At 36.0% G+C, this 23,438-nt stretch overlaps 1 protein-coding gene across 3 annotated transcripts in view; it reads left to right on the top strand.

Annotated features, from left to right (window-relative positions):
• Window positions 1-23,438, top strand: part of igsf9a (immunoglobulin superfamily, member 9a) — a 39,236-nt gene that overhangs the window by 1,015 nt on the left and 14,783 nt on the right. For all 3 annotated transcript variants that reach the window (XM_051120434.1, XM_051120433.1, XM_051120431.1), the window contains exons 2-4: window positions 7,454-7,538; window positions 7,657-7,851; window positions 22,452-22,601. In XM_051120434.1, the coding sequence (XP_050976391.1) occupies window positions 7,481-7,538; window positions 7,657-7,851; window positions 22,452-22,601 (403 nt within the window). In that variant the 5' untranslated portion in view covers window positions 7,454-7,480. The remainder of the gene's footprint in view (window positions 1-7,453; window positions 7,539-7,656; window positions 7,852-22,451; window positions 22,602-23,438) is intronic.

The raw sequence follows: 23,438 nt of genomic DNA, 5'->3' as shown, positions 1-23,438 counted from the left end.
TTTGGTTGGAAAGTGGGGAATTTATCTAGCGTTTGACTGTCAGTGGCAGTTCAGTGAGGACGAATTAACGGGTTTTAATTGCCCCTGCAAGGGGTCCAAGTGGATTACTGGGGGCAGTTCAAGCAGAAATGCCAACATTTACGCAGCAGAGGCTTGTACACTCTTAAAAATAAAGGTTCTTTATTGGCATCAAAGGTTCTATGTAGAACCTTGAACATCCATGGAACCTTTCAAATGCAGAAAAGGTTCTTTATAGTCGAGAAAGGTTCTTTAGATTTTTAAGATGATCTTCAAAATGGTTAGGAACTGTTCACTGAATGATTCTTTTGGGGAACCAAAAATGGTCTTTTTAAGGCATCACTGCAAAAACACTCTTTTGGAACAATTTTTAAGAGTGTAGGTTGTTATAAATCAATTCCTGACCTGTTCATCTACAATACAGCGTAGGATGAATTCAGGTTGATGGTTGATTGGGAGACTTTTACCAGTCATTTCAATGGCAAAAAGTGTCCCAATCAATCTGAATTCATTTGTACATTTGGACATTTAATCTCTTGGGTTAGGTAACTCTTATTGTATTGCCATTATTGAAGTTCATTAAGCGTTCATTGATCAGACTTCCATAATTGAGGGTAAACAATGGTTGTGACAGTGGATTTTGCTTTTCGTCAAATGTTAGCTCAGTGTGACTCATGTGTAGATCCGGAGTCAGCCGCATGCGTAATGTAGTCAAATTCACAGTGATGAGACATCAGAGTCAGACATCGCTCTTATTTAGAGTGATATTAATCTGTCACTTTTTCCAGGCTCACTGCAGCCAGATTATCCCAGATTACACTGAGTGTCTGTGTCTGATCCTAGCTGTCATTAATCAGTGAGCATTCATGCACATAATCCACGCGATGTATGGATTATGATGCCTGCATATGCAATGGTGTTAAATGATTATCATTATGCAACACAGTCATGGATATGGCACTTTCTCTCTTCACCAAAAGGCTGATGACGTTTTTTGCGGTCTTTTACGTTTTTGAATTTGTACGTGCTTATTTCTGTCACTGTTAGTTTTGTTTGTGTTTGCGCCATTGCAGGAATTTGCATGTTGGTGGAGACTGGCAAATTCATGGGTAACTTTTGGGTTCGCTGAATATTTTTCCTTATACAAACAGTGATCTCATTCCTTTCTGAAGCAATCCACCTATAGTTAAATCTCTATTATCATTCTAAAATGTGTTTGGATGTTTGCACATCTGGCTGCATCATCTGTTGCGTCCGTAAAAAGGGTATTGTTAGGGCTTTGTAAAATAAAGAAAGTGGGTTAACATTTCTGACCTCTACAAATCAATGGTTAGTCCATTTGGCTGATTAAATTCGTGAGCTCTGGTGTAGCCGCGATCACGTCAGCAGGGAATCTGCTCTGAGCCTCAGAGTTTCAGGTCCAGCTGCTGCAGATGATCTGTTTATTTGCTCTAGTGAACAAATGCGTTTGTAAAGTAGGACTCACTTTCACAGTGTGATGTGACTGCTGTTTTAAAGGCTTTCAAAGAGTAAACAGTTGTATCACAGGTTGCTAGTGTGAAGGTTTCTTGTTTGTTTCGTCCTTTACGATGTTTTCTGTGCTTCTTTGAAGCTCAAGTTTGCCACATCTCAGAGGAGCACATCATGCAAGGTTTTATTACATACTGGCCTCATTTAAAGTCAACATGAAGCTCACTTAGAATCTCATTTTACTTTCATGAAATGAAATAGGATATTCAGTGACACAATATTACAAATGAGGAATTAAAACATTAACAGTGGATGTTATATAGAGTGTCGCAGTGATGACACTACCAGTCAAAAGTTTTTGAACAGTAAGATTTTTAATGTTTTTAAAGAAGTCTCTTCTGCTCACCAAGCCTGCATTTATTTGATCCAAAGTACAGCAAAAACAGTAACATTTTGAATTATTTTTACTATTTAAAATAACTGTATTCTATTTGAATGTTTTAAAATGTAATTTATTCCTGTGATTTTAAAGCTGAATTTTTAGCATCATTACTCCAGTCACATAATCCTTCAGAAATCAGTCTAATATTCTGATTTGCTGCTCAAAAAACATTTATTATTACTAATATGTTGAAAACAGCTGAGTAGATTTTTTTTCAGGTTTCTTTGATGAATAGAACATTCAGAAGAACAGCATTGATCTGAAATAGAATTTTTTTGTAACATTATAAATGTCTCTTTATCATAACTTTTGATCAATTTAAAGCATCCTTGCTAAAAAAGGTATTAATTTCTATAATTTCTTTCCACACACACACACACACACACACATATATATATATATATATATATATATATACACTTACTCCAAGGTTTTGAATGGTATAGTGTATAATGTTACAAAAGCTTTGTATAGATAAATGCTGATCTTTGGATCTTTCTAAAAAAAAAAAAAGTAATCAAACAGAAAATCAGCATTAGAATGATTTCTGAAGGCTCATGTGACACTGACGACTGGAGTAAAAGACTGGATGCTGAAAATTTAGCTTTGATCACAGGAATAAATTACATTTTAAAATTTATTTAAATAGAAAGAGGTTATTTTAAATAGTAAAAATATTTCACAATATTACTGCTTTTGCTGTATTTTGGATTAAATAAATGCAGGCTTGTTGAGCAGAAGAGAATTCTTTAAAAAAACATTAAAAATCTTACTGTTCAAAAACTTTTGACTGGTAGTGTATTTTTGTAGGGCGTCTCAGAAATTAGCATGATTCTGGTTCCCTTGAAGAAAAAAAATGGCTTTTTGGATTATTGCTGTATTGTTTATCTTGATAATCTTCACAGTTAACACTACTTTTATGAATTTTGAAACCACGGTCACGTGACTTTAACGTTACATTCACTAAGCATCTGACATCTCTTTGAGTCTTTATTTACTGTAAAAACATTTCCCCTAAAAGATTCAGTTACAATAGTTTGCAGGAGTGTGATTATAACAACAAAAACAGGCTGTGAAAGCAACTAGTAAGTAGATGAGTTTTTCTGGTTGGCGTTTAATGATAACACCAAACAGAAAAGTTAGGGTTAGAATACTACAGATGTATTTTATGTCACAAAACCCATTTAAAAACATGTATGATGTAACCAGAAATGCTAAAATACTAACTTGTTTCTGGGATTTGGCCTTCAAAAATACATCATCCCCTCAGGCTGTAGCAGATTTTGCTTGAACAACCACTAAATGTGTGGTCTACGTGATGTGAGCAGAAAAAGAAGTTGGAAGTGCAAGTTATTACATTTTCAGAGTCACAATTAGACTAGAAAACCAGAGTAACAAAAGTTAATAGTTTACTTGTTTTGTGCCAAGTTTGATTTCCTGTTGACTTTAGGATCAAATTGACTTTTTTATCTGATGTGCTAGAATGTTTTTACAGCCCAGCTTAATTAAACAACATTTGTGAGTTTCACTGTCATCCTTTTTAACTTGAATGCAGAATAGGTCAGATATGAATAATTGAATGACTGGTGATCCTTTTGCATTAAGCTTAAGCTTGTAATGAATGGGCTATATTTAGTTTTCACGCTCGGTTAGGCCCAGTTCTTCTCCTCACAGCCATATTTATAGACTGAGAGAAATTTGTGACATGAGTTCAGCCCGTCCTTTGTAAACCCCAAGAATAAATGGACGACTGAATTGAACTCTTTCAGTGCCTTGAATTAGCATATCCTACAATGTGGTCCCAGTCTGATGCCATTTGAAGACAGAAAATGGCTTAATTCAATGTTTGCTCCCTGGTTAGACGATATTTATAATTGTCAAGCACTGTAACCCTTGCCCTCATAGGTTCGTAAATTGTATTTTACTGCCGCTTATTGAAACTACAACAGTAAATCAAGAAGACAGGCTTTGTGTGCTTAGTAATTTATGTAGGACTTTGGTCTAGCTGGGATGGTGTTAACATGTTGCTAATGTTCCCATTAAGATTGAAAACATTATTTCTCAGTGTTTAAAATGACCAGTTTTTAAATGTCTTAGAGAAGACATCTTTTGAATGTCATTCATAAGTTCCAAGTGTTCCATGAATGATGCATAAATGACGTGTTGAGAATGTTTTTTAAATTCCGGATAACTTTGAACAAATGTTCTATTAACATTACTGAAAGAATGTTTGTTCATAACATTAAGAGAACCTAGAATATTAGCTTAAGTTGTGGGAATGCACAACAAACAGTAACAGAGCGCTTACCTACCAGCTTTTGTCAGAGAAAAACAGGTTTATCAGCATCCCATAGAGCTGATTCATTGCATTTAACAATGTACAAGAAAGTATTACTTAATTACTCAAGTTCTCATGATTTTTGTACCACACGTTCTCTGAATGGCTGAATAGACGCTAACAATGCAAACAGACTGGTAGCCGAGTGTGCGGTGAGAAATGTGTGACCCGAGGGATTGTCTTGGGACCCCTTTCGGGAGTCTTTAAGAATGGCTCTACCTCATTTCGCGGGGGGTAATGAGCAGGCGTTTGCATTGTGTGCTGGTGCGTAGCGCACAGGCTCACAGTGAGCTAAGTGGAGCGCTAGCTTTGGACAAGTCACACGCTTTAGTATTTACAGCAGGAAACAACAGACCTATTGCATCTTGATGTATTAATGATTTACCAGGAACGTGCAGTGTTAGACTGATGACTCAGGGACATTCGGGCGTTCATTGAGGGCATATTAGCAATTGTCTCAAAACTTCCTGTCTACCCACATGGTCATTATTGATGGTATATGCACTTGTAATGTCATCGTTACACAGGTTAAGTAGATCAGTATCTATATATGAGTAGTTAACATGACATGTGAAGGAGTGACACCAGTGTCCTGAACAGCTTTTTTTACTTTTTAAAAGTAATTAAAAGTAACTATTTGTTTTACTTCGTTACTTTTTATGGAAAGTAATGCATTACTCTTGCATTATGTTTTTTAACCTGAGCTGAGCTTGCTTATTTATTTTTAATAACAAAAAAAAACAAAAGTTATATTTTTGCCAACTGTAAAGGCCCTTTTACACCAAAAGTGAAATTAATAAGTGTCAGGCTGAAAAAAGTGCTTTTGCGCTTTACTTCCAATATCTCTCAGCACTGAGACAGGAGAGGTGTCAGTGAATAAACTGGAAAACAAAGTAATTTGCGTCACTTATTCGCAAAGTAAGTATCTTATAAATCTAAAAGTAATTAATTACTTTACTAGTTACTTGAAAAAAAGTAATCTGATTACATAACTTGCATTACTTGCATTGAATTACTCCCAACACTTGTTCTGAAGTGTAACATGCATTTTTATTTATTTATTTATTTATGTATTATGTATGTATTATTTATTTATGTTGTTTGTTGTTTGTCTACACTTACAATATTAGTTTTCGGATACAAAAAAAATATATATGTGAAGTTTATTAGAAATATTAATATTAGAAACACACACACATATCACATAGTTGTGCTCATAAATTTTACATACCCCTTGTAGAAAATGCTAAATGTTAATAACTGTAACAAAGTAAGAGGGATCGTGAAAATTGCATGTTATTTTTTTTATGTAGTACTGTCCTGAATAAGCTATTTCACATAACAGAAGACAAAATAATAACTGAATTTATAAAAATTACTCCATTCAAAAGTTGACATTCCCTTGAATCATAATACTGTGTGTTGTTTCCTGGATGAGCCACACCTGTTTTTATGTTTTGTGATAGTTGTTCATGGGTCCCTTGTTTATCCTGAGCAGTTCATCTGCCTGTTATTCTTCAGAAAAATCCTTCAGCTCCTGCACATTTTTTTCCAGGTTTTCCAGCAGCATCTGCATATTTCAGCCCTTTCCAAAAGTGAATGTATGATTTTGAAATCCATCCTTTCACACTGAGGACAACTAAGGTTATACATAACTATTACAAAAGATGAAAACATCCACTGATGCTCAAAAAAGCAACACAATGCATTAAGAGCCGGAGGGAGTAAACTTTTTGAATTGGATGATCAGGGTAAATTGTACTTATATTGTCTTCTGGGAGACATGTACATATTTATGTAGCTTCTGAAGTGCAATACTAAATGGGGAAAAAAAATCTGTAAACAAAATAAGAAAAATTTACACATCATCATCCTGTTCAAAAGTTTACACCCCTTGGCTCATCAGTAACTGTTTTCACCTTTGTAATAGTTATATATAAGTTCCTCAATTGTTATCAGTGTGAAAAGATGGATCTCAGAATCATAGAGTCTCTTCTGGAAAGTGTTCAAATATGCAGAAGATGCTGGAAAAACCAAAGAATGTGCAGGAGCTGGAGGATTTTTCTGAACAACAGCAGGCAGATGAACTGCTCAGGACAAACACTGGGCTCATGAACAACTATCACAAAATATAAAAACAGTCATGGATCATCAAGGAAACGACACACAGTATTAAGATTGGGTATGTAAACTTTTGAACGGGGTCATTTATATAATTTAAGTTACTATTTTGTCTTGTGGAATATATATAAACATTAGTTATGTTAAATAGTTCAAATAGTCAAGACGGTACTAAATAAAAAATAACAAATTTTTCATAATCCCACTTATTTTGTTAAAATTATTAACATTTAGCATATTCTGCAAAAGGTATGTAAATTTATGAGCACAACTATATATATATATATATATATATATATACACACACACACACACACACACATATATAAACAAGGGAAACAAAGGGCTTTCTAGAGGAATTAGATCATAATGCAAATGTTTAATTTTGCATAGATACATAATAAATGGGAGAGGCTACTGTGTAGTTACCAGTAGTTACCGTGAATTTAATCACATTTATGGCTGGGAAACTCAATTTCATTGGTCTAAACAGTCAGGAGCATCCACTCACGAGCTTGAGGCGTCACATGCCGTGCTGAAGTTTAGGTTGCACTTTATTTTACAGTACATGTACTTACATGTACTTACAGTGTACCTACCTTAGAAAGTTTGGGTAATATAAGGTAACTACACAGGGTAGGGTTAGGTTTAGGAGTAGTTTCAGGATTAGTACCTAGTTATTGTAATTACTATAATAAATACATAGTATGTACATGAGAAACAGGACTGTAAAATAAAGTTCTACCGACTAGCTTGTGAGTCAATCTCACTTGACTTTCTTTTACTGTCCTTTCAACTGTGTAGGCTTATAGATGAGTTAGTTCAAATCAGAGATGTTGTTGAGCTTACTGTGTACATATATGCAATGCGTACGAAAGATCCCGTAATCCTCCTGTGTGCTCTGAGATTACAGGAACAGGTGAAGCAAAGGAGGTTTGGACATGTTTGTGACATACTGTATGGTTCAGCTCATATTCACTAGTCAGGTTGCGTGTAGCATAATGCTTTCTGTGGTTGAGATTTGTTTGCCTTTTGTTTGATCTTGTGTGTTTGATGTTCTTCAGGTATGTGAATCTGTATGAATACCCATCATGCCTCTAAAGAACCTTCCTTTGTTGGAAGTCATTGTTGCAGTACTGTCCCTATTCAGTGAGTATTATACAGTAACCTCTTTACAACTGATATAAACACTAACCTTCTTCTCATTGTAAGTCACTAGTGTAGTAAATGATTTCCATGAATTTTTGTGTTTTTTCTATTATCTTAGATCACACAAGTGCAGCTGAATTCCACATCCGTGCCAAGAAAGGGGACAGCGCTGTGTTGACATGCAGTCTTCCAGCCCTGGACGATGGCAGCTCTGCCCGTCAGCACGTCATAGAGTGGGTGCGTCAGGGTTATGACATCCCCATCCTCATCCAGTTTGGAGTGCACGATCCTAGAGTGCATCCCAACTATGACGGTGAGACCATTTCAACAGATTTGATTGATTTTGGCATTAGACTTAAATACCTTTGAGTTGGGACAGGTATGGTGCTTTTCGAAATACTTGGCGTCCATTGACTGCCATGTTGTAAACCACATCCTACAATGCACAATGTAGTATTTCTCACCTCTTTCGTAACTCGTCTTCCTGAGTGCCACTTTGATCATAGCGTGTCTCAGATTACAGTAACTCTGCTCTTTTGTGTGCTGTGGGACCTGCTAGTTTCTCCCCCTCTCATTGGGACTCTATTGTGTCTTTGGGTGCTGGAATACAAAGGATGTCTACGGGGAAAAGAGTCTTTCAATAGGCTGAAAATACCCCCTAAAAAGACAATTGCTCTAATACAGAAAGAAACAGGCTGTCTTGGTAACACTGCAAGTTTTCTGTGCTTGGATAAGCCTCACCTTCCACGCAGTGAGTGGGCGACAGGTTCAGCCCTGCAGTTTATGCATGAGCGCAGTGCGTCCCTTTGCAATTAAACAAATTCTCGGAGACAGCACTGCACCTGTTCATTGCGATGTTGCCCAGGCGATGGTATGCAAACCTATTTAGCATCAGCAATAACTGATTAAGCCAACGTATAGCATGGTTCATAGCCAAATTAATTTTCTCATGCACCAAACAATGGTCCATGTGGTAATGTGTAAAGAATTACGAGTTTGTTTACAAGTTCATAAACAAATTTGTTTACTTGTGCAACAAGTAATAGTTTATAAGTGAATCTCATTCAATTCGTGTAACATGCAGCAGTTCATACACGAAATACATAAATATGTTTAAAAAGTACAAGCAATGCTTTTTAAATTTTCAAAGTGTTATAGGCTTTACTTTCTTTACTTGTGCGACAAGCAACAGTTGATAGTGAACTTGCAATACTCAAATTAGTTTAAATATGCAACAAGCACCATTTTTAAGTGAATTTGCCATCCCCTTACTAGCTGATTTCTTTACTTGTGTGACAAGCAACTGTTTCTAAGTGAATTTGTGCGCTTGTGCAACATGCAACAGTTCACACAATTTTTTTTTACCTGTGCAACAAGTAACATCTTTTAAGCAAAATTGCAATGCTTTATAAGTGTATTTCTTGTGTTTGAGTGAATGTTGATTACTTTTTAAGCTAATTTATTTGTTTGTGCAAGAAGGAACAGTTTATAAGTGAATCTGTTTACTTGTGCATCACATAACACTTCATCCACAAACTTGTTTATATCTACATCAAGCAGTGTTTTTAAGTAAATTCGGCATGCTTTGTACATTAATTTATTTACTTGTGTGACAAGAAACTGTTCGTAAGTGAATTTGTTTACTTGTGCAACGTAATAGTTCATACACAAATTGTTTACTTTTGCAACACGCATCATCTTTTAAGCCAACTTGCGATGCTCTATAAGTGAATTTCTCATGTGAAAAGCTACAGTTTATGAGTGAGTTTGTTTACTTGTGCAACATGCAGCAGTTCATACACAAAATATACAAATTTGTTTACAAGTGCAAAAAGCAATGCTTTTGTACAAATTGGCAGTGCTTTATTGGCTAATTTCTTTACTTCTTGTGTGTCGAGCTACTGTTTAAATGTGAACTGGCAATGGTTCATACTTTTTTTATTTGTGCGACAAGCAACATTTTTAAGTGAATGTAGCTAATTTATTTACTTGTGCAAGAAGGAACAGTTTATAAGTCAATCTGTTTACTTGTGCAACATATAGCCTCATGCTTAATGCACAAACTTGTATACATCTACATCAAGCAATGTTTTTCAGTGAATTTGCAACACTTTGTAAGCTAATTTACATAATTTTGTGCTAAATTAGTAAGTAAATTTGCAATGCTTTGTAAGCTCATTTACTTGTGCGACATCAACAGTTTATAAGTGAATTTGTTTACTTGTGCGACATGCAACAGTTCATATGCAAAATTGTTTACATGTGCAACAAGCAACATTTTTAAGTGAATGTAGATAGATAGATTTTTAAGCTAATTTATTAAGAATGCAAGAAGAAACTGAATCTGTTTACTTGTGCAACACATAACACATCATGCACAAACATGTTTACATCTACATCAAGCAACATTTTTAGTGAATCTTCAATGCTTTGTAAGCTTATTTGCTTACTTGTGCAACATGTAATAGTTCATGCACAAATTTGTTTACATGTTCAACAAGCAACATCTTTTAAGAAATTGTGCAGTGCTTTATAAGTGAATTTCTTTTGCGAAAAGCAACAGTTTATAAGTGAACTTGTTTACTTGTGAACATGCAACGGTTTATACACAATTTCATGTACATGTGCAACAAGCAACAGTTCATAAGTGAATTTGTTTGCGTATGCAACGTAATATTTCATACACAAGTTTGTTTACATGTGCAACAAGCAACATCTTTGAAGCAAAATTGCAATGCTTTAGCATATATGTGAATTTCGTATGTGAAAAGCAACAGTTTATAAGTGAATTTGTTTAGTGTGTAACATGCAGTGTTAAACAAGCAATGTTTTTAGGTGAATTTGAAACACTTTTGCAACAGTTTGCAAGCAAATTTCTGTTCTTGCATGATGAACAACACGTTACATATGACCTTGGATCACAAAACCAGTCATAAGGGTCAATTTTTCAAAACTGAGATTTAAACTTCATCTGGAAGCTGATTAAATAAGCTTTCCATTGACGTATGGTTTGTTAGGATAGGACAATATTTGGTTCAGATTTGGTTCAGATAAAACAATTTGAATATCTGGAATATTGAGAAAATTGCCTTTAAAGTTGTCCAAATAAAGTTCTTAACAATGTATAATACTAATCAAAAATTACGTTTTCATATATTTACAGTAGGAAATACTGTAATATCACAAAATATCTTAATGGAACATGATCTTTACTTAATTTCCTAATGATTTTTGCCATAAAAGAAAAATTAATAATTTTGACCCATACAATGTATTTTTGGCTATTGCTACAAATACACCCCAGCGACTTAAGACTGGTTTTGTGGTCCAGGGTCACATATGTCGTATATACAATATTTTATAAGCAAATTTGTTTTCTTGGACAAACAAATGATAAATGCACAAACAAATGAGAACTAATTGAACAAGCAATATAAACAAATTATTTTTCTCTTGCAAGTCATGGTTTACCCAAATTTTTGTACTAATTCAACAAGTGATGGTTTATGATCTTTATGATTTTTTTTACTTGTGCGACAAGCAGTGTCTTTTTACTTGTTTGTTTACTTGTGCGAAAATATGTTCTTTATGAACAAATGTTTGGTTGATAGTTACTCTACATCTTTTAGTGTGTGTTAGCATTTTTCAGTGATTTTCATGACTGAACTCCACTGAATATTGATTTTATTCACATTCCTTCCTTGTGAACTAAAAGAAGGAATGAATGGCCTCTTGTAAACCAACAGCCGGATAAAGGTCAGAGGGCGTCACAACTGTCGTTATATGTGATGAGAAACAAAGAGAAGAAACAAAAGGTGTAAAGCCGGGACTTTTTGTGCAGTGAGGGGGGCAGGTGCAGCATGGGAAGAGGTGAAGGGTGAGCTTGGTGTGAATTTTGCCGCCTTAGGCTATATAGTGTCTCATGTGTCCACTCTGGAGCACACAGTGATATTCAAGATGCCATAACTGTTACACTCTACAAAATCAAAAGCATGTTTAAGTTTTGTGTCATAGGGTCATTTTTATATACCATAACTAGATAGAATCTAGCTTGCTAGAAACCTAAAACTATGTTGACAGTAAAGTAGAGGCAATCTAAAGATTGCGGTGAAAAGCGTGACCGTCAGAGGACTTTTTAGTGACGCTCTCAGTTCCAAATGACCTCCCATCCCCCTCATCTGTCAGCATTCAAAAACTCAATTGAGTCAAAACTCTTTCTAACTAGCAGCACGCTATCTTGAAAGGCCATTGGTCTGATCAAACCAAGCAGCTTCCCAGTTGCCCGTCGTGGTGATTCAAATTTCAAAAGATAACAGTGTCTTGCAACACAATGAAATGAATACAGATGACGACTATGGTGTGAAACCCGACCCTCGCTTTCCTGAGCTGAAACTAGAGAGTCCCTACCTGGGGAAACCTTTGCCAAGAGGTGACACAATGTCTCTGGGATACAAGGCAGTGGATAGGATTTAGACTCCAGGTTTCATAGCCTCAAGTCACAGACTTGTTGAATACAACCTTCAACTAGCAAACCTTCAAACTTGGAACCTTTTTGAATTTGAATAGGATGTGGTGACTTGAGTGTAACTTTATTGCATGTCATTCTTTCCTTTAAACATGGTTTAATAACTGTAAACCACTTAAAGTTATCATATGTGTATACCTCCAGCAAAAACCTGGTCTAACGTTGGCTGCAATATGATGAAGTAAGAGGATACAAATGACAGCATATGTTACTTCATACGTTAAGGAGTCTAATATTAGTTTCTCCTGAGATTTGAACCGCCGTCGACTAAGCAACGAACTGAGCGTTTGTTTGTACGACCGTCATCTGCTGTGGGAATGGTTAGTCAGTCATAAGTAAACAAGTGAGTTAGTACTTGCGTGTGAAGACTTCAGATAAATCTTTGCTGCACCAGGAAACACACACAGATGATGCTTTTTATGCTTTATTGTATTCAAATAACTATCAATGGTTGAAACTTAAGAGATACTTCCCAGTCCTTTTTTTAATTATTCACAAATGGGCATAAACTATTATGCCTAAGGGTCGTTTGCTCATGTTTTTCTCATAAAATATAACCAGAGGGCAGTTTTATTGCTCTGATTTTTTCCCACACCTCTGGAATTTAGTTCTTTATTATGTTTGATTTGTATCACATTTGTCTTAAATTGTTTAGGAGAAATAAAAATCTAAGTTGTTGACAAAATAAAAATGTCACACTATAACATAAATATGGAGAGCATAACAAAGTCTACATAGGAAATATATCAAAATCTTTCTGACGTGAGTCAAAATTTGCTAAGGGATAATTAAATGTAACAGATCATGCAATAATGTATCATCTCTGATTTATTTTAAGTATATTAAGTATGACTTTTGCATCGGTAAACTCTTAATTTCTGCTTATAAGTAGTTAGTAAAGTAGTTGTTAAGTTTAGGTATTCGGTAGGATTAAGAATGTAGAATATGGTGTTAGGTAGTTGCTGCAGGTGCTGGATGGAAGACAGGATACAACGTACGACACAAATCTTATTTTAATCACTTCCAAGAGGAACTGGCAGGAACACAGAGCGATAATCCACACACGTAGAAACACAAATCAACAATATGCAACAATAAAGACCGACAGGGAACTCAACACAAGGAGGAACTTAAATACACAAACTAATCAGAACATACACAGGTGAAGACAATGAAACACTCAGGAAGAAACAAGGAGGGCGTGACTAGGGTGACGAGAGGGCTGAGTCCAGGGAGCACATGGTGAAATCACAACATAAACACACGATGACAATAAGGATACGTGACATTACCCCCCCCTCTCACAAGGCGCGACTCGCGCCGTAACACATACACTGGGGTGGGGGGGTGGGCGCCCTGGAGGTCCGTGCTGGACAGACACCGGGTACTTAGGGGCGTACCTCCAGGGCGGATCAGGGAGTTCAGGAGGCCATGGTGGATCAGGGAGTTCAGGAGGCCATGGTGGATCTGGGGGCTCAGGAGGCCATGGCCGGGTAAACAGTTCAGGTGGCCATGGCGGATCTGGGGGCTCAGGAGGCCATGGCTGGGTAAACAGTTCAGGTGAAATGGCGGATCTGGGGGCTCAGGAGGCCATGGCCGGGTAAACAGTTCAGGTGGCCATGGCGGATCTGGGGCTCAGGAGGCCATGGCCGGGCAGATAGTCCAGGAGGCCATGGCTGAACAGGGGAGTAGCCCCCCCCCAAAATTTTCTTGGGGGAATTTACAGTACTGCCAGCCCTAGAGAGCGCTGGATGAAGCGCCGGCTCAGGAGGGCGCGCTGAAGGAGGAGCCGACTCAGGAGGGCGAGCTGGGCAGAGCTCCGGCTCTGGAGGGCGAGCTGGGCAGAGCTCCGGCTCTGGAGGGCGAGCTGGGCAGAGCTCCGGCTCTGGAGGGCGAGCTGGGCAGAGCTCCGGCTCTGGAGGGCGAGCTGGACTTTGTCTTGGCTCATGAGAAGCACCAGGAACTTGACTTGACTCAGGAGATGTAGCCGTGACGTGACTTGACTCAGCCGTGACGTGACTTGACTCAGCCGTGACGTGACTTGACTCAGGAACCACAACGGTTATGAGACTTGACTCAGGAATGCCCGCAACAACTTGGCTTGACTCATGGGGAACCGCTGTGACTTTACTTGATTCAGGAACGACAGCTTTGGCTTGACTTGATTCAGCCACTTGACTTGACTCAGTAGCTGCAGCTGCAACTTGACGTGACTCAGAAACTTGACTTGCCTCAGGAAACGCAGCTGCAATTTGACTTGATTCAGTAGCTGCAACTTGACTTGACTCAGGAAGGCTGGGTGGAACCAGCGGAGGGTTAGGAAGGCTGGGCGGAACCAGCGGAGGCTCAGGAAGGCTGGACGGAACCAGCGGAGGCTCAGGAAGGCTGGACGGAACCAGCGGAGGCTCAGGAAGGCTGGACGGAACCAGCGGAGGCTCAGGAGAATCAGGGGAGATAATAGGAGCAGTGAATTCCAGTGGGATTGCCCTGTCCATAATGTTCATTCCGGCCATCTTGGCTGGGGGCTCAGGAACGGAGGCCATCTTGGCCGGGGGCTCAGGAACGGAGGCCATCTTGGCCGGGGGCTCAGGAACGGAGGCCATCTTACGTGCAGACTCTGGCGTGGCGGCCATCTTGCGTGCAGGCTCTGGCGTGGCGGCCATCTTGCGTGCAGGCTCTGGCGTGGCGGCCATCTTTCGTGCAGGCTCTGGCGTGGCGGCCATCTTGCGTGCAGGCTCTGGCGTGGCGGCCATCTTGCGTGCAGGCTCTGGCGTGGCGGCCATCTTGCGTGCAGGCTCTGGCGTGGCGGCCATCTTGCGTGCAGGCTCTGGTGTGGCGGCGGCCTGAGGTGCTGGGCTGAGGACCATTGGGGAACTAAGGTAGACTTGGGGACACGCAGGAGACAAGGAGGGTGTGAGGTCGCTGGAGTGATATGCGGAGGGCTTTGGCTGTTGGTGAGATGGGGCGACGGCATGTTTCCAGATGGGAGGAGGATTACCATCCTCCACCATGACTTGGAACGAGGAACCACATAAATCAAGAACAAAATTTATAAAATCTGCTACAGGACGGTAGCAATCATCAGGACTAATCAGTTGAAACAAACTATCATCTTTGAGTCCCATCTGGAAACATGCGTTAACCATCTTGTCACTCCATCTCACCAGATGGTAAACGCTCAAAAACTCCTCCACATATTCCTCCAGCGAACGCTCACCTTGTTGCAGGTCCAGGAGGAGGTCATCAGCCCAGGTCATCCTCTGTTTATGGTCGGTCTTTTCTGTTAGGTAGTTGCTGCAGGTGCTGGATGGAAGACAGGATACAACGTACGACACAAATCTTATTTTAATCACTTCCAAGAGGAACTGGCAGGAACACAGAGCGATAATCCACACACGTAGAAACACAAATCAACAATATGCAACAATAAAGACCGACAGGGAACTCAACACAAGGAGGAACTTAAATACACAAACTAATCAGAACATACACAGGTGAAGACAATGAAACACTCAGGAAGAAACAAGGAGGGCGTGACTAGGGTGACGAGAGGGCTGAGTCAAGGGAGCACATGGTGAAATCACAACATAAACACACGATGACAATAAGGATACGTGACATATGGTCTTGCAGAATAAGTAATAATAACCAGCCAATATGCTAGTAATATGCATGTTAATAAGCAACTAGTGAATAGTAAAAACCGGCTCCTATACTAAATTGTTACCTCTTTTATTGGAATATTAAACATCGTATCAAACTTTGAAAATTTATGTCATCTTTTTAATAACTGAGAAGATGGTGATCTGCATTTTATAAAAATTGAACGGTCAAGTTCAGTGAGTAAAGAACAAATTTACTACTAGTTAAGACTGGAATACATTACATGATTTTTGCCCCGATTTTCCACTGATTTACCATGTGGAGAACTTGACTGTAGGTGCAAAAGGTCAGAGCCAGTCTGCATAACTGAGTTTACAGATTTCATAGAAAATCGCGTAGTGTATGATAGTCACAGACGCCGATTTTCTAACTTCAGATTATAGCATATTTCACACCAGTAAATTGCCTTGTACATGCTCATATCAGTAATCTCATTCTGCGTTCACACAGAGAATATTACCAGTAATTTACTGGTGATGCACTTCCGTTTTGAAACCGTACATACAGTTATTTTCGGTTATGTACATTTTCAATGCGCTGTAGTCATCTACACTGTAAAAAATAAAAAAACACAATTTGTTGAGTCACCTTAAAATAATTTGTTACCCTACTGCCTTAAAATTTTAAGTTCAGTCAACTAAAATAAGTTTAGTCAACTTGAAATGTTAAGTTGTACTAAGTAACAACTTAGATATGTGTGTTTGCTAAACTTAACAGAGGGGTAAGTAACCCAGCTGCCTTAAAATTGTAAGTTGATTCAACTCAAATATCGAAGTTGTCACTTAGTATAACTTGACATTTCAAGTTGAATAAACTTTTTTTGAGTTGACTGAACTTAAAATTTTAAGGCACAAGGTTACAAATTATTTTAAGTTGACTCAACAAATTGTTTTTTACAGTGTAGTTGACTTAAACGCCTAATAAAAAGAGATTTCAAATTCGGAAATTTTCAGAGACAGGAAAAGACATATTCTGATAATTACTGTGTACAGTATTTTCCAAACTCAACGGAACGTGAAGTTTTAATCCAACATAAACCGATCTGAGAAAGCGGTGGCTAGTAATCATACCTGATTGTTCAGGGTGTCAGTGCTCTATAGTGGCCTAATTGTGACGCTGCAGTTTGTGAGATCTGAAATAAGATCATAATGAACCTTTTTTATCTGTATTAAATATGTTAGTCACTATTCTATGTCATATTCTGTCATCATTTGACTTTAGTCTAATGCCAACATATTATTCAATAGTCACACTGTCAGCGTGTTACTGTTAAAAATTAGAGTACCAACACACACAAACAAATTAGCCACGGTTTGGTTTTATTTTCAAATAAAACCAAAAATTGCAATTGAAGTTAAGCCATATAACAACAAATTAACTTGGGTTTTACTACACTGTCCATAGTTTAACACTGGTAGGCTATTTGTAGTAAAAGTGTTGTTATACAAATGGTAAAAATGGGAAAAACATGGCACTTTTACTATAGTAAAAGTTTATCAGTCAAACTCATTTAAAACTGTACATTCATCGGGTATGAAATATGATCAGTAAAAGAAAAATGCTGTTCATGAGAATGTAGCAGGTTAGTGGGGAAATATATTTATTTATTATTCAGAATGCACATACGGAAAGGAAATATATTTATAGTAACCTTTCAGCAGGTTGAATATGATTCATGTTAACGCAGAAAATATGATTAATTGTTTTTTTAAAGAAATGCCAGCCCTAAATTGTAGTAATAACCTGCGTCCTCATAGAAACTGTTTGTATGTACCGAGCCATAACAAGAACACGGAAGTAGTTGTGCAAGCAGTCCATAAAACAAAAGAATATTACAGCAAAAATGTAATTGGTTTGAATGGTTTTACTGCAGTGTAATTACTGTGAAAATATACTTGAACTTTACTTAAGTATACTTAATAAAATAAACTTGAAGTATACCTTTTGGTAAGGCTGTTACATTCAGCTGTTGCAAATTCATTGACTTTTGAAAATCAAGTTCATATTTTACTAGGAAAAAAGTGGTTTTGATGTACAAAGCTGTGTTTATTCTGTCTTATAACAACTTTAAACCCATATAAATATAGATTCTGTTGTAAATAATAGCGAAAAATCACTTTTTAAATCCCCTAGGCAGATTTTGACTCGTATCTTTGCAAATCCGACAAGACATTGTTGAGATCTCTTCTAAAACCTTGTGGGTTTACAAGGATCTTTTTCTCTGGAGGCAAGAAGGAGATTCAATACGTATCAGTTTGCTCTCATTTAATCTCTTTGCTATTTTGGAGAAACTCTAAGGAGATCTCTGATTTCCCTCCTCCTCTAGCTGTTCTTCATCACACGGTGGTCTGAAATTTTGAAAATAAACAGTTTACTTTCTCCTCATCCTTTTTTCAGCAGTGTCAAGTAACTTGAGAGTTTAAATTCCTCCGAAGCCCCGCCCCCGAACTGATTTTAATCCCTGTCACCACGGCAACTAAATTCAAATCCACACCACTGGCAGGAGGCACCATGGCAACATTTGAGAGCCGGCTTGTACCCTGGGTGTCTGGGCTGGACAGGAACACGTTGTATAGCCCAAATCCCTAGGGATGATGGTGTCCGTGTGCCTTTTTCCGTGACCTCCGGCTTCCGTGTGGGCAAAATAAACAGAGGCGGATGGACCGTGATGCTTTCAGCTGTTATCTCAGGCTGAGTTCTGTTTCCACAGTCGCTCCTCTTGGGAGCTCGGTTAATGATTGCTGTCACCGCCTATTTTCATAAACACATCATAGCTATGCTCCATGCGTCGGCCGCACACGTGTTTGCAGATGATGGATTTTTAGTTTTGAGGGCGTTTTATCTTTGATGTGGCTTCTGCGGTGGAGATTTTGACCGCCGGTCTCTTTACATGACTGTAGAGTTTGAAAAACAAACAAGTCTTTGAAAAGCTTTATTCGCTGAATGAAAGAGAGATAAAGAGAGGAAGAGAAAGACGAAAGGGGAGGGAGGGGTGAGTTAGCAAACACCGTCGCTACAGGGTGCAGTCACCTGGCAACTGAGAGATAGAGTTTCAAGCGCTAAAAAGATCTGGACTAAACACTCAATCTATCTGAGCCTCTCCAATTAAACTAAATGGTATACTGGACACAGAAATGTTTTAGAATTTTAATTGTTAAATAAAATAAAATAAATAAATAAATAAAACCAACTAAGATATTGGACACTTAATTTATTAAATTGAAATAAAAAAAAATATATATTTGCATTATTTAAATAAATTTACTATTTTAAAAACTCTATCCAACTAAAATAAATGGTATATTGGATATGCAAATTTACAATGTTAGAATTTACATTTATTTTATTATAATTTAATTTAAAATTACATTAAAATGATGCATTATTTTGTTGCATTATTTAAATTCATTTAAAAACGTTGTCTAAACCTAATATTGTTCATTTTTTAAATGTTATTGATTTGAAAAAGTTATTCAGTATGTGTATTTTCGATTATTTTTTAATTTTATTTAATTAAATTTAAATAAAATGTATTTTTGTTTTATTTAATTGATTTTAACAAGTTATTGAACTAAACTATATGGTAAATTTGACACTTAAATCTACAGTGTGTGTTTTAGAATTTAAATTTATTTATTAAATATAAAAAATAATTAAAAAAATATATTTTTTAAAGTTTCATTTGCAGTACTGATTTAAAAATGGTAAGTCTAAACCAAATATACTTAGTTTGCACAAACTTACTAGTATGAGTGTATTTATTTATTTATTTATTTATTTTTTTTTTTTTTGTATATTAGAAATTAAAACTAACATTTATATTAGCTTTTTTGAAACTTAAAGCTTAAAAATTTATCAAATAAATTGTGTAATTTACGTCTGCAACATATACATACTTAGCATTTTATACATATACATACTTACAAAATAGAAAAATACTAATAATAGTCATAAAAAGTAAACAATTAAAAAATGTACTCACTTTATATTCAAATTGTGAACTTAAGTAAATTTGCTTATAAAAAATAAAATGAAATAAAAATAATACAAAATAGAAAAATACTAATAATAGTCATATAAAAAGTAAACAATTTTTAAAATGTACTCACTTAGTATTAAAATTGTGAACTTAATTAAATTAGCTTATATATATATATATATACACCGTATTTTTTTGTATATTAGAAATTAAAACTAACATTTATATAAGCTTTTTTGAAACTTAAAGCTTAAAAATTTATCAAATAAATTGTGTAATTTACGTCTGCAACATATACATACTTAGCATTTTTGTACAAACTCACAAATTCCATGTGTATCTTATTTTAAATCAAGATAAAAATTGTAAACGTAAGTAAATTTGCTTATATAAAAACTAAATAAAATAATACTAATATAGAAAAATGATAATAATAGCCATATAAAAAATAAACAATTTAAAAATGTACTCATTTTATATACAAATTGTGAACTTCAGTAAAATTGCTTATATAAAAATGAAAATAAATAAAATTAATACAAAATATAAAAAAATACAAAAATTACTCAATTTATATACTCACTTTAAATACTAATAATAGTTATATAAAATAAAATTAAAAATTTACTCAGTTTATATTAAAATTGTGAACTTAAGTAAATTTGCTTCTGTACAAAAATAAAACTAAAAACTAATACAAAATAGAAAAATACTAATAATAGTCATAAAAAGTAAACAATTAAAAAATGTACTCACTTTATATTCAAATTGTGAACTTAAGTAAATTTGCTTATAAAAAATAAAATGAAATAAAAATAATACAAAATAGAAAAATACTAATAATAGTCATATAAAAAGTAAACAATTTTTAAAATGTACTCACTTAGTATTAAAATTGTGAACTTAATTAAATTAGCTTATATATATATATATATACACCGTGTGCAGAATTATTAGGCATGTTGATATTCTGGTCATATTTTTTTTCCAAACACATTTTACCAATTCCAAACCACATCAGTCTTAATAGCTACTGTTAATTTTGTGTTTAATCATTTATATGTGATATATAATTGTCCGTGAAGGCTGGAAGTGAAAAACTCCTTATATTCAGGTGTGCAGAATTATTAGGCATGTTTTCGTTTACAGCTAAAATGAGCCAAAAAAGAGATTTAACCCAGACTGAAAAGTCCAAATTATTAAATGCCCATGAGAAGAATGCAATACTAATGCATTACAAGAATTTGCAAAGTTAAGGCTTGACCATTGGACAGTGAAATGCTTGTTGAGTCTGCATGGTCAGAAAAAACAGGTGGAGAAGAAAAGATGCATGTTAACTGCAAAAGAATTAGGAATTAAGGTGAAGAATTAGGTGTGACACCATCAGGAACCGTTTCCAGTTCTCCAGCGCCACCATTTTCCAGAACTGCAACCACCCTTGAGTCTTCAGAAGTACAATGTGTCAGGTTCTCAGAGACTTTGCTTGGTAAAAAATCCTAAAAAACCTACCTCTGATTCAAGAATTTATCTTCTAAAATCTGGCAGTAAGTTTTGGGAGTTCATTTTAGTCCATCTCTGCAAGTCAGACTTTTCAGGATAAGAGACTAAACATGAACTCCCAAAACTTACTGCCAGATTTTGGAAGATAAATTCTTGAATCAGAGGCACAAGAGGATGTGATGCTTGTCCTTCAAGAGTCACTCTCAACTTATCTGTCTCTAAAGCATATAAAAAAACTGTCTTCATGTATTTCACAACACGTCAGCTTGTTATTCTTATTAAGTAAGGGGCATTTTTTAGGATTTTTTACCAAGCAAAGTCTCTGAGAACCTGACACATTGCACTTCTGAAGACTCCAGGTAGGTTGCAGTTCTGGAAAATGGTGGCGCTGGAGACTAAACGGTTCCTGATGGTGTCACACCTAATTCTTCACCTTAATTCCTAATTCTTTTGCAGTTAACATGCATCTTTTCTTCTCCACCTGTTTTTTCTGACCATGCAGACTCAACAAGCATTTCTCTGTCCAATGATCAAGCCTTAACTTTGCAAATTCTTGTAATGCATTAGTATTGCATTCTTCTCATGGGCATTTAATAATTTGGACTTTTCAGTCTGGGTTAAATATCTTTTTTGGCTCATTTTAGCTGTAAACGAAAACATGCCTAATAATCCTGCACACCTGAATATAAGGAGTTTTTCACTTCCAGCCTTCACGGACAATTATATATCACATATAAATGATTAAACACAAAATTAACAGTAGCTATTAAGACTGATGTGGTTTGGAATTGGTAAAATGTGTTTGGAAAAAAAATATGACCAGAATATCAACATGCCTAATAATTCTGCACACAGTGTATATAAACTAAATAAAAATAATACAAAATAGAGAACAATTTAAAAATGTACTCAATTTATATAAAATTTCTGAACTTAAGTAAATTTGCTTATATAAAAAAGTTAAATTAAATAAAAATAATAGTAAAATAGAACTAAAATCATATAAAAATAAACAATTTAAAAACATACTTTATATTTATTTTTTTTATATATATATATTTATAAATATTCAGCTTGTAGTTTGTTGAATATTTTAATATATGATACTTGAAATTAGTTAGTAAGTACAAACTAATGTGGATTTGAAATAAATATTGGAAAATTAGTCTGCAACAAATATACACTTCTCTTGAGTATTGTACATGTTTGTTATTTTTGACCCTTCCCCTCTCCTGATTGTGTCCAGGTCGAGTGTCACTCATCAGGGGAACATCACTGCAAATCGGGGGGCTTCTTTTGGAAGACGAAGGCTTGTATGAGTGCCGAATCCTCCCGTTAGACAAAACCACAGATGAGACAGACAGCAACGGGAGCTGGACTCAACTCTCCGTTACAGGTGAGACTCACCATATCCAACGAGTAGACCTGAATTATTTATAATAAGATAAGATATCCAATTTAACCATTTTTCAGTGTGACTCCGAACCATTAAAGCAATTCTTTTTATCTCAGATCAGCGAGACAATGCCATTATACTCATCCCACAATCTGCAATCCAAACATGACTCCATTCAAACATGCAATGAACAATGCATGAATACACAACCCAGCCTGTTTCCATGCACCTGTTACCAGGCTGTGCTCACGCACCTGTTTGAGCGTCCGCTCTGTCTCTGTCAGCCACACCTTAAGGCCATTTTCTGACACTTAGACTCAGTGTTGGCCAGATTACAGAAGCCACTTGAGGCCTGTGCTGACATTAGGCTCAGTTTTCAAATCATTAGTTGTTTGAGCCACAGGACGCCAAGCAGAAAAAAACATCTTGCAGGCCTGGCTGGACTCCACAGTACCTTTCATTAAAGCAAAATAAACTGAAAAAACTGAGGATGCTATTTTAAAACAGCAGCATACTCATGATTTATAGTAGACAGTACAGTGTACTATTTTGAATTATTACTTAGCTACAATTGATAAAAAGCGTTTATACACTACCAGTCAAGAACAGTAAGATTTTTAATGCTTTTTAAAGAAGTCTCTTCTTCTCACCAAGCCTGCATTTATTTGATCCATAGTACAGGAAAAATAGTAAAATTTTTAAATATTTTACTACTTAAAATGTATTTCTTTCTTTATTTAAATTTAATATTTAAAATATGTTTTCTATTTGAATATATTTTAAAATGTGATTTATTCCTGTGATTTCAAAGTTGAATTTTTAGCATCATTACTCCAT

The sequence above is a fragment of the Labeo rohita genome, chromosome 10, assembly GCF_022985175.1.
Source record: "Labeo rohita strain BAU-BD-2019 chromosome 10, IGBB_LRoh.1.0, whole genome shotgun sequence".
NCBI lineage: Eukaryota > Metazoa > Chordata > Actinopteri > Cypriniformes > Cyprinidae > Labeo > Labeo rohita.
The sequence above is the reverse complement of the archived record's forward strand: the minus strand, read 5'-3'. Positions and strand labels throughout refer to the sequence as shown.